The following is a 15,494-nucleotide window of genomic DNA, read 5'->3' on the forward strand; positions in this document are numbered from 1 at the left end:
GGTCACCCCCCCCCCCGGAGCCCAGAATGGACGAGCTTGGCGATGGATCACGTGGTGAGTAGGCGGAGCGCAAGCTTCTGCTGTCAATCAGCTGCCCCAGGGTGTGGGAGTGTGTGTGGAGAGTTGTTGGTGGAATCAGTCAAGCTCGGTATGTGTTTGGTTTTCTCTTAATATCCGGACCTCCCAAGAACTAAATTAACATTTCTCTGCATATATCTGGTCTGATATTTTGTAGAGCAAATGAGATGTTAAGAACGCTATTTCAGTAGCAAGAACGAGATAGGTGCATGATGTGAAAAAAATTAGCTTACTGATTGAGAGTGTGGTGGATCAGCATCAGCTTACATAAACCAGTACCTGAAAGGGTTACTGAGATCACGAGATAAGCTTCATTCTTAAGGCTATAATGGTGGGAGCTAAAGCAGTACTTCAGTTTTGTGCTAAGTCTACATATGATCGAAAACTAATTGACAATAATGTGTACTTACTCTTAGGTCTCATCTGAGGTCATGCAAAGAACAGTAGTATAACTCAGATATAACTAGATGTTAAATGCTGTGTAGTAAAACTGTATTGTTTATCAAGGTTGAGCATCACTTCAGTATCCTTCCCCATCTGATATCAATGATTGGACTGATACCAAGCAGTGAATCTCCCCAAGTCTTCTCAAATGGTTCCAGTGGACATGACCATAGCAGTTACTGTATTGAAAAATATAACAGGGTTATAAATATTTCACTTAGGAGGTTTGACCATCTAAAGTGGTGGTTACTAGACATGCCAGCCAGGACAAAGCAGTCTGTGCCTTATGGAGGAATGTACAGTAATGTAGGAAGAAAGCAATGACCTTGTTTTACGTTCTACCATCTCCTTTCCAATAACTTGCAATTGCTACAGTACCCATCTCTCATCAAGGCTCATGCTCTATGAATTACTATTGCCTGAAACACCCTCCCTTACACTCTGTCCCTCACCAGTAATTCAGCACTAACTGTGCATGTCCTCAGACACTTGTATGGGACACCTCTCCACTGCCACCAAAAGTAACTTGTGTAACCCAGTTACATTGACTTCTCCTTTCCTCCAGATGCTGCCTGGCTTGCTGTGTTCTTACAGGCTACTGTTTGTCTACTTTGGATTCCAGCATCTGAAATTTATTTGCCTCTCACCTCTCAATTTCTGACTCTGTCTGCTTTCTTCCTGGAATGAAAGCCCCAGAGGCCAGAAAGGCTCAGGATGGGTGGTGGGCTATCCAACATTCAACTCATCATCCCTTATGTGAAGAGCACCCTGACTCTAACTACCTTGAGTTGATATCAGAGTCTGCCTTTGACCTAATGGGATGGGGCCCCTTGAGGGAAGGTTATCCTTGACTGAAGCCTGCTGAAAATCATGACAGTCTATTTCTTTTATTAGTGCTAAAGACAGCGAGGCAAGTCCGTAACAATATGAGCCTGGTTTCTCTGGCTGAGCGGGTAAAGCTCAAAAAGGCAAGGTAACGCAAGCGAGGGATGCTGTGAGTAATGAGGTTTTGTCGAAGGGAGTATACCCTCTGACCGGGACTGAAAAACCTGGAGTTGCAGCCTGATCATTGAGTTGAGTGCATATCCTTGAATGCAAAGTTTCTTACTGCAACATTAAAATGATAGTTGCCAATTCAGTCCAAGGTGCAGCATGGAAGTGCGTGGGCATGCTGTAACTGGATTGGACATGTGCTTTGAGGCTGGCACATATTGGATACCAATATCAATGGAAATGGGTGAATGTGGCCTGTGCTCATGGAGTGTGCCTGAGATATTGGTGCCCAGTGTCCAACGTGGAGATTGACCGGAGCAAGCGGTGAGATAAAGTTGCTACATACTGATAATACAGTGTGAAGCTGAAGGAACACGGCACGCCAGGCAGCATCTGAGGAGCAGGAAAGTTGACGTTTCGGATCGGGACCCTTCCAGCGTTTAGCTTGTATGGTGAGTTGATAAGATAGGAAGCTGAATATTAATAAGGTGAGTTAAATTGAGTTGTCAGCAAGTCATTTAACAATTGTCCGTTCGTCACTATGTGGCAAGGAACTCGCATGCTGCTTGCGAAAAACTTAAAAAAAAAGATGCAGCGAGATGCTCGTAACATCAAAAGTGACCTTGGCTAACTTGTCTGATTCTGCCACAAATCTCACCATAGCTCATGTTACACTCCTATAAGAGTTATTATTTCCTAGTTTTGGGGAAGTGTTCAGTGTCTAACTTGTATTCTCACACTACTTTTGTAACGTTCTTTAATGTGACACAATTTTCTGTGCAAATATTTTTTGTTGAGTTAGACTGTATCTCGACTCTTAATGCCTTAGGCAGAATCATAGAGGAAAAAAAAACTGCAGTTGTTCTGGGTGGGAACGTTGCAATGCTCGATTCATTTATTCCCTTCACCAAAAAATTCTGAACGAAAATGCAAGATTTTTATAGAGCTGCAGTTACTGATCTTGTAACATTGCAATGTGAATGGAGTTGAGTTTGACTTATAACAAGTCTATGATTCATTGTTTTGTTTGTGATATTGGCTGCTGCTTTATCTGAAAGACTGTTGACCCTTTATTTCAACAATTCTTGCTTTAAAAAAAACAAATCTTTATGTTTACAATTGTTTTCTTTTGCTATATGTAATTCATATACCTCAAACCATTCTGTGCAGGAGGAAAATGACCATTTTATTCCTGTCTATGGTACAAGTCTACAAGCCACTAACAATACTCTTTATCATAATTAAATAATCTTAATAAATGAAAACATTTTAATCATTTAAAATGTACACAATTAGGAGATACTTGATACCACAATACCCATGAACATTAACTTTTTAAAAAAAAATTCCAACTACCAATTGACAGCTAAAAGGATATGACAAGAAGACATCATATTCTAAGACTTTTGCAACCTAAAAGCACTATTGGCTAACTACTATTCTTGTAGAAAAATTGTTCTTTATGCTACATGTTAGAATTCCTGCTGATTTTTTTTGGAGCTGAGAACACTGAGCTGAGAGCTGAAGTTGACCTTTGGACTGTAAGCAGCAAGTTATCATTTTCAAAAAAAAGAGAAAACAGCTAAATTGATATTTGCTAATGAGGCCAAACCTGAAAGTTAATTGCTGGCTGATTTTTGTTCAAAGAATACTCTAGACATTTTATACTCAAACAAATGGCTAATAACTGGGACCTTGTAGGGAAACAACCAGTCTAACAAAGATATCAAAACTTGAATTTTTTGTGAACTGTGTTTAAATTAAAAGGATTGTGGATTTCAAATCTACAAAACAGAGGTTTTATTGCTCCCTGGTTAACCTCTTATTATCAACTTAGTGAAAGTTTGGAGAATAGAATCTCAGTTATAAGCATTAAGTGAATATTCCTTAGAGCCTATTGGAAAACAGCTGCATGCAATGGTGTCTTCAGAAGCCAAGGAAGATACAATCCTGTGTGCATATGAGATTATAAATTGTAGAACAATTTAAGTGAACTGTTCAGCTGCATCTCATTGATTTTTGTCTTTTGATTTATCCCTTAACTGTATCTGCTTGTCTGTGTGTTTTTGAGAGTGGGGCTAGAATCAAAAATGATTGAGGTTAAATCATAGACATTCATTAGATTATCTTGTTCAACTTTACTCTGCTGAAACTACTGTGTTTTAATAACGCAGTAGTGAGACAAGAGAGAAGGTTGAGGCTGGTGCAGAAGTTAAAGAAAGCAAGTTAAATAGACAAGGCAGGCAAAAGCACAGCAGGGAATGAGGGAAGACTGATGAATGAAACTGCATTTATTTCAGTGCAAGAGGCCTGACAAGTAAGGCAGATGAAGTCACAGCATGGATGGGAACATGGGACTGGGATATCATAGCTATTACAGAAGCATGGCTGAGGGAGTGACAGGCGTGGCAGCTCAATGTTTCAAGGGTACAGATGCTATAGCAAGGATAGGAGGGAGGCAAGGAAGGGGAGGGAGTATTGTTTTTGAATAGGGAAAACATCACAGCAGTACTTAGAATATAATAATGTTATGCAACAGTGGAGCTACATTGTTTCCAGCAAACTTACTACCATGTTTCTAAGTGACAGCAGTGCTTACCCTTTAAAGGAGTTTGACTAGCTGGATACTGCTTTGTTAAATCCTGAAACAGTGCGCCTAACCACTTAGAATTTTTTGGGGCTTTCTGAAAAAACTCAAACTATAATGTTAAGCTTCATGAACTGAGAATATGAATTTCATCCAATTCTGTTGAATGTTCCATCCTAATGTGCTAACTTGTTTTCTTTCTCTCCATAGATCGTGACACACAATGTATTTTGCATCATCATCTTTTACACTTGAGATTCAAAATCTCAAAAGCAAATCTTGTACATCCCAAAAACACAAGTGAGGCAAATTTGGTTAATTGGTAATATTTGCCATAACTTTCAAACTTGAAATAATAAAGGTCCACATTGATAATTAGAATTTTCAAGTTTTTTATTTGCAGAACACCTTCCTTTTGACACATGACAATAGTCTTCAAATCATCTAGTGATATTACAAATTACAGTAACTAATTCCTCAAAAATAAGCTCATAACAGGAACAACTGCAATATTATGGTGCAACAAACTGTATCTATTTTCTACACTAAAATATTGTCAAGGATTAACTTTGAAACTTAGAACAGTAGAAGTCTGCATTTATCTTGCCAATACTGTGGGTGAGGACATCTTGGTACCTGCATAACATGAGGTTATAGAAGCCATTACATTGTAATGTCACTGCCAGGACCTGACTACTGCATATGTATGACACTTATCAATATAGATGAGTGGATCGGAGACTTTGATCTATTTCTGCCATTTACTTTGAAATGGCCTGGCCATTAAGGTAAAAGCCTACAGAGGACAAGTTAAAACCTACTTTTACAGAAGTGGCTTGCATCTAAGCTATTACCTACTATCATGTTATATCAACATGTTATGAAAAGACAGGCATTACCTAACTTTATAAACTACATATTTAGACTTAACATTGGGCAACTTTCGTGTACAAAACAAAACTGAGGAAATCAGAAATGCATTAACAAAGATATGTAAAAATATTGGTTATTAAAACTACAATCTGTAGTCCATGGCAACATCCCTGAAAGGGCAACATTCACCCTGACAAAGAAAACCTTGTTGGGCAATTTATGGGCAACACAAACAAAAGGTATGGAACGTTAACTGAAATAGTATCACAGCAACTATTTGTGAAAGCTTGTTGTTCTTGGGATAGCCTTAAATGGAGATTATAAAACAGAGGCACAAATGACATTTTTTCTACATTAAAAGGAATTCTGGTGAGATGCACAATAACAAAATTGACTTCAACCAACAGGTGCAATGATTTTGAATAACTTAAATCCTGGGATATCTAAACTGATTAAAGAACTGGGTGAGATTTTGTCATACAAAGCTCAAAAAGTACAAAGGTGTTGATTACACTAAAAATATATACAAGCATCATAACCCACAGTTGCTAAAAACAGAGAGCCAGTAAGACCATCAATCATTGCACCTCTACATGTAATGCAGCTACTGCAAGGTGTCTGACTACTGTGGTATTATATGCTATGGCTACACGAAGTGTAAAATTGCATCATGGTGAACTATAATTCTAGAATAAAACACATGAATTACAGAACAGCTTGTAACTTTGGCAGTTAACCAACATTCTCTGCTGCTTCAGTAAATAGCCTTGAACCAGTCCATACAGTCTTGAACTGTTCCGGGACTGGATACTCCTTCTACAAAGAAGAAACAAAATCCTGTTAGTAAATTCAATTTCACGCTTGAAATAATTCTGCCAGATAACATTTAAATGACAACAGATTACCAATAATTCTCAGAAGCAAATGGCAGGGGATATAATCATACAGCATAGAAGATGTCTATATGGCCCCTTTTGCTTCTATGTAAGCTCTTTGAAAGACCTTTCATCTGAAAGCTTGCAAATGTCTCTTTCAAACATATATCCATTTTGTCCAGCTTTTTGCCTTGGCATGACTTGGTTGCAGTAGATTCATTACTTAAATTTGTATTCTTATATTCTATGACGAGTCCATGGGGATCTTGTTGTGCAGTGGTAGTATGAAGATTCAGAATCGAGTCACACCTGTGGTGTGTCATAATATGTCCGAACAGGTTGATTAGAAATAACTTTATACATTTTGGTGCCTTGTCAGGGAGCATTTGGTACAGCAAGAGTCCCATTCTCTGGATCATAAGGTTTGACTTCAGGTCCCATCTGCCACAGAAATGTGTCACAGCATGTATACACAGAGTGATTAAAAATAATTAAATCACACTGCAGAAATTGGTCTTGGGTCCTTTAATTTGCAATGGAAATACTAAAGTATTAAGTACCTTGCCAAATCTTCAGGCTCACAAATTGCAAACAGGTCCGGTCCTGAACTCCAAAAGTATGCTTCCTATCTTAATCCCAAATGTGCCAATAACACTTTATTTCTTTCTCCTGAAAGTACAGCAGCTACACAAAATGAAGTTCAAAATTAAGTGGAAACGGGGCTGAGATGTCTGGGTTTCGCATATCAGATTAACAGGGTCAGTATTTGGACACTTGTTGCACAGGGTAAAGATTACTCTGGAATGATCTTACCAATGCTTAAAGCATTTCTTTCAAACTCCATTCTATGTTGTTTAGGTGACAGCGCTATCTGTTAATTTTAAATAGAATGGCATGCCAATAAAAATAAGGAAGAGGCGAACCATGCAAGAGCTCCTCAAGCTTACCCAAACCAAAAGTAAACAAAATGGAGAAACTAAAATAAGGGTTCATTAGTCATTTTTCATTATCTAGAGGGAATGTCAAACTTACAGATTGTGCACACAATGTTATGTTCAGTCGGCCTGACTGATTGGACTATTGACCTTTTTTTAGTTTTGCATTTCTTTACTCTTCGGTGTCAATGTTCAGAACCATGACAATAGCAGAGTACTGACTATATTGTAATTTAGCACAAACTAAGTATCAGAAGCTTTCATTGGAGTTTGTTTTAAGTCAGAAATTTTTATGTTTTCATTTCATGGTGAGTAACTGAACTCCCCTAAACATAATTTCTTCTGAAAAAGAATAACTTCTTCGAAAAGTAGTGAAGATCCATGAAAATATTTTTAAAATGGAGAAACTTACAAATTCCAGCCAGTAGCTTTGAATTGTAACCACGAACTACGGAGATTTAGTTTGCTGTTATCTAATATTAGATGCCTAAAGCTATGTTTAAGAAAAATATAAAGTAAAACAATCAGTAGGTTTCTGGATGAAAAGCAGGTTGCATTTTGCACACTCAAAGGGTACATGTTACCAATTCATGCTGCGTCCATACAGCTTTGTGATCCAGGAATGTACATGAGAACTTTGAGACTGTAGGTCAACGTCAGTTTTATATTCAAGACTTTTTAATAAATACAAAATCTGATGGGGTGAAACAATTCTGTACCCCAATTCTGTACATCCTTGTCATGAACAAGTCATGACTTGTAAAATCTAAACCTTGTTATCCTATATCTGTTAAAAATGGAATTATTGCCTTTAAAATAATGCCTTTGAAGATCTGAGATAAATTTGTTTACCAATAAATTTACGTCCTTAAGCATTTTATCAAAAACATAAGTGGTAGTTGCTGTTTATCTGAACATATTTCCTCATAAATGTTAATCTTGAAAGGTCTGGAGCTGGATTATGAATAAACCACTGATGAATATTTTTACATTAAACTTGCAAATTTAAGCATCATTTAATCTAAATCTCAATAATTTCCCATTCAATTAAGTTATGTCTTATCTATTTCTTAACTCCTGATTCCGTATCTATAGACTTATCTTTCGAAAATCAGCCAATCTCAGTCTTGCGTTAGCATCCAGTTCCTTTTAGAAACAGAATTCCAAATACCCTTATACTTAGGAATGAAAGTAGGAAGTGATTTTCATCCAGAGTGGCCTAGTTCCGATTGTAAACTAGATTTTGCGGCATTTGTCCGACAATAGTCTTTAAATATAGTGGGTGGGATACACTTAAAGGATTCGAATCCCGATTCCTAATGTTGGCAATTTTGACCAGCATGGAATAAGGGTTTGGATAGTGAGCCCACAAGCTGCACTGCTGATCTGGTCAGCTCCAATGTGAGGGGTAGGCATCTCGTTCCCTCCCTACAATTTTGATAGATTTGGGCCAGGTACTATAATACATGTGATTTATGAATACTAAGTGGATTCATTAACTATACTCTGGACCTGGGAAGCTTTTGCAAAGCATGTTCAAAAGGTCTTAATCCATGCTCTCTCCATAGATCCCCTACATCCTGTATACTCATTTACCCAATACCCTCAATAGCAACATAAGGTGGAATCTTTAGGGTTTTTGGTAAACCACAAATTGCTTTGGGTTTTGTGGAGTTATTCTCACCATGTGACCATGTGAGTTTTCTCGCCATATCTTAACCAAATGTATTGCATTAATTGATATTTCAGGTCTTGTGACGAGAATCGTACACAATTTCAGTACCATTTTATGATGTGCCGCTCTTGGAGCGACTCTCTGTTCAGCAGAGATCCTCCCTAAAACCAACAACCCTCACCAATATGTAATTTTCCAAAACCTACTGCACTTCTCTGACCTGCTCAGCTCTGAAAGGAGTCAGCAGAGATGTTGGAGAAGGCGAAGTTGGCATCGCGCTTCTCTAGAGGAACCTGTAGGTTCTTGTGCACAGATGATGGAGAGGAGAGGAATCCTTTTCCCAGAAGTCTGGCAGAGAAGGCCAAATCACCGTACCATGCTAGCCTGGTCAGAGTCATCTCCAGGGTGAGAAGGACTGTGCAGCAAGAAAGTGAATGATATTCTGTGCTCTGTCAGGGAATACGCAATACTATGCACTTTGCTGCCTCACACTTATCAATTGCACGCATCCCTCACCACTTATATTCTGACATCCCTTCTGCTGCACAAAACATTTGCTGTCATTGTCTCCCACACCCATACACCAATGTTGCTTCCTTATTTCCTCAAAACACCTCAACACCTCTACCCCCAATAAAACCAGCCTTAATAGCCATGGTACCTACTTGCACCTTATTCTTTTGCCCTTTATGTCATTAAAGGAGAAGACATAACAGATCGGAACAACGCCTACAGAGTGGGTGTTGCCAGACATCCATGACCTCACCCGCCCTGTCAGGAAAGGATGACAGGGACCAGGAAAAGACAGGGACTGTTCCTGCAGAGGTGCAGGGACACCACTGTGCCAACACCCAAGTAAATATCACTTTGTCATCTCACTGTAAAAGTCACATTTACAAGGAGTCAAGCATTACTACTAGCCAGCGACTGCAAGTATAAAGTAAAACAATCAGTAGGTTTCTGGATGAAAAGCAGGTTGCATTTTGCACATTCAAGGGGTACATGTTACCAATTCATGCTGCGTCCATACAGCTTTGTGATCCAGGAATGTACATGAGAACTTTGAGACTTGTTTTACTTTACTGCAATAAGAAATAGAAGAGACTTCTGTCTCTTGTTTTACAAGTGCACCCATTGTCCCAAGGACCACCCTGTCACATAGAGAAAGGTTCCTGGATCTACTCAGATGAGATGATAGAGTCATACAGCCCAGAAACTGACCCTTTGGTTCAACTCATCCATGCCTACCAGGTTTCCTAAACTAATCTAGTCCCATTTGCCTGCATTTAGCCAACATTCCTTGAAACCCTTCCTATACCTGTACCTGTCCAAATGTCTTTCAAATGTTGTAATTTGCTGAGGGAATTGGAAGGATCATCATCAAGACTACTTCCTGGACCCACGAGCAACATGGACAATGACATCTGTGGGCTTCATCAGCGTGCACACCAATAGCTCCACCGATGAGTGAGGAAGGAACTCCCAAGCCATTGGCAATTGGAACACTGCTGGAGACCAGATACAGGCTTAGCCCTTAGCAAGAGATGGCGTGGTGTTGGTGATGAAGGACTTCATCCAGAAGCTTAGGGAAAGGCAGCAGTGGCTGGCAGACATATAGGAGGCACTGGCCCTCATAATGGAGAAGCAGAAGCGATGCAGTAGTCTGTCATGTAGTGTAGCCAGCCCAATTACCAACTGTCCGTGTCCATAAACAGGTTAGCAGCTGTCATCAAGACACAGACCCAGTACCCTCTGGGGTTACTGGTGAGTTGCCAACTCCTGATTTCCATCAACCCAGGACTAAAGGCAGAACAAAAGTGGGGTTAGGAGTCCAGAGCCTCATCCAGGGGCCCCATCCTCACACAGAGGCAGGATGGCGCCAGGTGGCCCAGGTAGAGTCACACAAAAACCCTTCAATAGTTTCCATTGAGGAGACTGCAGAATTAGCTGGGCTCTCAAACTTCACATGTCTGTCCTCCTCCGACTGTTGAAGTTCCAGCTGAGATTAGTTAACTTGCCTCTAGCATATTTTGCCTTACCAGAGCAAAACATTCCCTCCCCTCCCCTCCACCGCCCTGAGGATCACCCAATAATGCCTCCATGGATGAAGGGTCCGCTATGGATTGTGCCTTGTTCTGCAATTTGTCCATGGGCAAGATGGAGGTTGTTTGGAAGAGGCAATGAGTTGAATGCACCAAGAACCTGGTCTGGGTTCCATGTTTAGTTTTCCTGACAGTAAGTTTGTATGGCAAGTTTGGTAAGATTGCGTCCATGGTCAGTTGGGCTGTTAACAAGGCATTTAACACGCAATGATAGTGTCAATTAGGAACTTGACACTGACTAGTGAGAATCTCATCATGCCACTTGAGAAAAGGGTACCAGATGTGGCGAGATGATTCAACATAGAGATCGAACCTTGCCAAAAATCTTGCCTAATTCTATCAGGCATCTTGCATAACCCACGTCTTTCAGAGCCTGTTAAGCTATGTTATAAAAATAGCAAGTCATGAACAACAATTCAAAAAAAGGGACTCATTCAACAAAAGAACACATTCAAAAATAAATTGAGAAAAGTTTTTCTTGAAACCCAGAGAAGTGTCAATTACTCAGAGACATTAAAATATCAATAACAAAAGCTTTACCTCACTTCACATCTCATAGCTTCAACCAAACAAATAAATAGATACTGAAAGAAACAGTTCAGAGAAAGAATAAATAATTATAACTTCATAAAAACAGCAATCAAATGCTCCATTTGCACCTGTGAGAATGGCTCCTCCAAGAAAATTCATTCGTCAATCTTTGTGTTCAAACAAACATTCACAATAAGGCCATCTTGTGAACTATACTAACAGGCACAGGTAGTCAGTTGTTTCTCAAGATGACTGCCCCACCACCTGTTGGTTGAATGCTAGTGGTGTCGGGATGAGGTCCTTAAATGGTCATCAATTGGTGTGAATGCAGAATGATTGATGGGAAGGCCATCCCGTCCCTAACTTAACCGAGGCCTATTCTCCTGCCTGATTAAATGCCTCCACCTCTAAACTTGTTTGTTTTAATGCAGGCAGTGTATACTCTAACACCCTAAATGAGCATGTGTAACAAGTTTGACCAATCAACAGAGTCTTTTGGGAAAAGGAGCAAACATTTAATTCAGTACTTTATGTGTAGAACTTTGCATCTTGGGAACTCAGCTACGTGCTTTTAATGACACCTGTAACCAGGAGGATATCAACCAAAAAAAACCCCTCAATGTTTAATCTGGAACCCTTTGTAATGTCAGAACCTGAAAATAAAGATATCAAGAAACATAAAACAATTAAATGTTTATAACTTACATAATCATCATCCTGAGGAATTAGAACATTCATTTCAGAAGACTTGGCACTGATAATCTCACATCCTAAAGACAATTCACTGAGGTATATGTGACATCCCTCGGTCTTGTTTATAGATACAGTAGGTACTTTGCCCATGACCTGAAAAGCAGTACATAAAACAGTTTATAATACAGCTGTAAGTTAGCAGCTTTAAAAATCACTGGCTGTTAAAAAGGGTGGCAGAAGATGGAATTGGTTGAATGAAGAGAAATAAGGGTTAATGGCTAATGGAAGTTTTTCAGCAAGGGTGAAGGTTTGCAGCAGAGTTCTCTTGGGTTCAGTGCTTAGACCCTTCCATTTCCTGCTGTACATTAATGACCTAGACTTTGACGTACATAGCACAATCAAAATTTGCAGATATTAAGAAACTGGGAAGTATTGTGAACTGTGGTGAGGAAACTGCAAAATTTCAACAAGTGCCAGATGAAGTCCAATGCAGAGAAATATATTGTGATTCATTTGCTAGGAAGAACACAGGAAGACAATATAAAATAAAAAGCACAATTCTAAAAGGAATGCAGGAGCAAATAGACCTGGGTATATATCTGCATAAGTCGTTGAAAGTGGCATGACAGGTTGAGAGAAGGGAAATTGAACTTGTACAATATACTGGATTAAGTATAGTTGGAGTATTGCGTCCACTTTTGGGTGTCACACTTTAAGATGCATGTTTAGATATTGGAGAGGGTGCATTCACAAAGTAGAGATAGAATGGAGAAACTAGGACTCTTTGCCTTGAAGAGAAGAAAGCTGAGAAGTGTTTTGAGATATTCAAATTCATTATAAGTACGCATAGAGTACGTTAAGGAAAACTGTTTTCATGAGAGAATTATGAACAAGATGAAAGTGAAACTAAAATTAATAAATTAGTAAAACTAGTGGATGGTTAGGGCCTGAAATTCATTTTCTGTCAGTGCATGGAGCTAAGGTCAATAGATTCATTCAAAAGGAATTTTCACTGTTACCCAAAAAGCATGATTGTACTGTGTTTTGCAGAGAAGGCAAACAAATGGCATTAACAACTTGCTCATATGAAGCATCAGTGTGGACATGGTGAGCTGATTGGCCTCCTGTGGGTAACAATTCTATGATTCTGTGCATAGCAACAAATTCAATATTTTTCAAATAAAGAAAATTATGTATTTAGTAGTGATTACATGTCCATTTGCTCCTGTCAAACTTCAGGGTGTAGTTGAGTGAGATATTGTAGCAAGGTGAATGAACTTGATTCTGGGGACTGGAAAACTTCTTTCAGATTTACAAACTACAAAGAAACATGTATTCAATTCAGGCCACAGTTTACTCTCTAGCACTCATGTTTGTTCACATCAAATGGATTTGGGTATGAACTGTAACATGTATGATTCATAACTAGCATGATTTTGCCATGCCCAGAGAAGATGTGATTTGGATCATGATCAATCACCCAACTTTGCATGCTCAAATTTCTGATTGGCACTTCTGTTGGGCAATGCTCCCTGACAGCAGAGCACACAGGTAAAACTATCCTTTTACAGCCTGCTTGCTGTTAGCTCAGTGAGTTGTGTTCTGGATATTGACAGCATGCAGTCAAATCACATCTTACATTAAACATCTCAAAATTAACTACTTTTTTATTTATATAAATTCACAATGTGGGATGTATAGTACAATCAAACACGTACATCAATGTAGCAACAGAAATGGTATGCACAATGCCTGTTGTGTGAATTTCCAATATTAAGGGAACATGCCTGTCACAGATTTCTCCTGCCTCTTACATAAAATAATTGCTATGCAAGGGTAAATAGACTGTTTTATCTTAATGTTTTATTTTTAATATATTCACTTAGTCATTTTGGATCTTCTCCAATTCTTTTTAAAAAATCTACTAAGTAATTCCTTAAAACAATTTCTTCAAATGGTTACAGTTAGAGGGACGGGGGAGAAATGTCCAAAAGACCACAAGACATGGAAGCAGAACATTTGGCCCATTAAGTCTGGTCCATCATTCAATGAGATCATGGCTGATCTGAGAATCCTAAACTGCATTTTCTTGCCTTTTCTTCATAACTCTTGACTCCCTCACTGATCGAAAATCTGTCAATCTCAATTTAATGACCCATTCTACGGCCCTCTGTGGCAAAGAGTTCACAGTAACTATCCTCAGAGATGAAATTGCTTGCCATCTCTCTCTTAAATGAGCAATCCCTTACTCTGAGATTATGCCCCTTGGTCCTAGATTCTCCCACAAGAGGAAAAGACTTGTCAAACTTCACAAGAATCTTAAAATGATTCAATAAGATTGCATTTTATTCTTCTAAACTCCAATCAGTACAGACGCAACCTCTCCTCATAAGAAAATCCTTCAATGACTGGGGTACACACGGTAAATCTTCATTGACTGTCTCTAATGCGAGTTTATCTTTCCTTAGAGAAGAGTGCCAAAACTGTTCACAGTATTCTAGGCATGGTCTAACTAGTAACTTAGTATAATGTTAGCAAGACTTCTCTATTTTTATGTTCCAATCCGTTTGAAATAAATGCCACCAGTCCATTCACCTTCCTTATTACTTGCTGACAATTATGCTAGCTTTTTGCTTTATGCATCAGCTCCCCCCCCAACCCCAACTTCGCTCTGTGCTGTACCCTTCTGCAGTCTTTTTCCATTAAAATAATAATCAGCTCCTGTGTGCACTTTGGCAGGAAGGATAATCTCACATTTTCCCATACAGTATTCCATCTGCCAAATTTTTGACAACTCAACTTAACCTGTTCTCTCTGCAGACATGTGTGCCATCTTTATCACTTGCCTTCCCATCTATTTTTGTATTATGTGAAACTTGACAACAGTGCATTCACTTCGAACACATTAAGATACATGGTAAATAAATGAGGCCCTAGCATGAGTTCCTGTTGGACTCCACTGGTTAAAGGTTTCTATCCTGAAAATGCCCCCCTTATCTTAATTCTCTAAATTGATTAGTTAACCAATCCTCTATCTATTCTAATAAACTACCCCCAATGTTATGAGCTTTGTTTTATCACACTGCCTTATGTGGGATACCTAATTGAACATGTTTTGGAAATCCAAACATATCAGAATCACAGAAGCCCTACAGTGTGGAAGAAGGCCCATCACCCCATCAAGTCCACAGTGACCTTCCAAAGAGCATCCCACCCAGATCCAACACCCTATCATATCCTGTAACCCCAATTTACCATGGCTAATCCACCTAACCGACACATCCCTGGACACTATGGCCAATCCACCTCACCTGCACATCATTGGACTGTGGCAGGAAACCAGAGCACCCAGAGGAAACCCACACAGACATGTGGAGAATGTGTAAACTCCACACAAACAGTCACCCAAGGGTGGAATCAAACTTAGTGTGGCGAAGCAGCTGTGCTAAGGACTTAGCCACTGTGCTTCCCCACCACTCAGCCACCATGCCATCTCATCTACTGGTTCCACTTTATCTATCTACTTCTTACCTCCTCAAAAGAATTCTAATAACTTTGTAAGGCATGATTTCCCCTTCATGAAGTCATGTTGACTCTGCTTCTGTATGTATTTCTAAATGGTCTCCTATTACATCCTTTAAAATAAACTCTAATGTTTCCCAATTACAGATGCTAAGGTAACTGACCCATACTTATCTGTTTGTCCAC

At 39.2% G+C, this 15,494-nt stretch overlaps 1 protein-coding gene and 1 long non-coding RNA gene across 5 annotated transcripts in view; one reads left to right on the forward strand and one right to left on the reverse strand.

The window, feature by feature from the left end:
• The first annotated feature begins 58 nt into the window (after positions 1-58).
• LOC125464058 (uncharacterized) lies at positions 59-4,457 on the forward strand. Its single transcript, XR_007249961.2, has 3 exons — positions 59-148; positions 1,417-1,967; positions 4,313-4,457. It is a non-coding gene; the product is annotated as an uncharacterized LOC125464058 (long non-coding RNA).
• Positions 4,458-4,477: 20 nt separating this feature from the next.
• cap2 (cyclase associated actin cytoskeleton regulatory protein 2) overlaps positions 4,478-15,494 on the reverse strand; it is a 229,463-nt gene continuing 218,446 nt past the window's right edge. For all 4 annotated transcript variants that reach the window (XM_059653223.1, XM_059653221.1, XM_048556073.2 and 1 more), the window contains 2 exons: positions 11,799-11,939; positions 4,478-5,791 (listed from right to left, as the gene is read on the reverse strand). In XM_059653223.1, coding sequence (XP_059509206.1) covers positions 5,708-5,791; positions 11,799-11,939 — 225 coding nt within the window. In that variant the 3' untranslated portion in view covers positions 4,478-5,707. The remainder of the gene's footprint in view (positions 5,792-11,798; positions 11,940-15,494) is intronic.

This window comes from Stegostoma tigrinum, chromosome 2, assembly GCF_030684315.1.
Source record: "Stegostoma tigrinum isolate sSteTig4 chromosome 2, sSteTig4.hap1, whole genome shotgun sequence".
In the NCBI taxonomy this organism is placed as follows: Eukaryota; Metazoa; Chordata; class Chondrichthyes; order Orectolobiformes; family Stegostomatidae; genus Stegostoma; species Stegostoma tigrinum.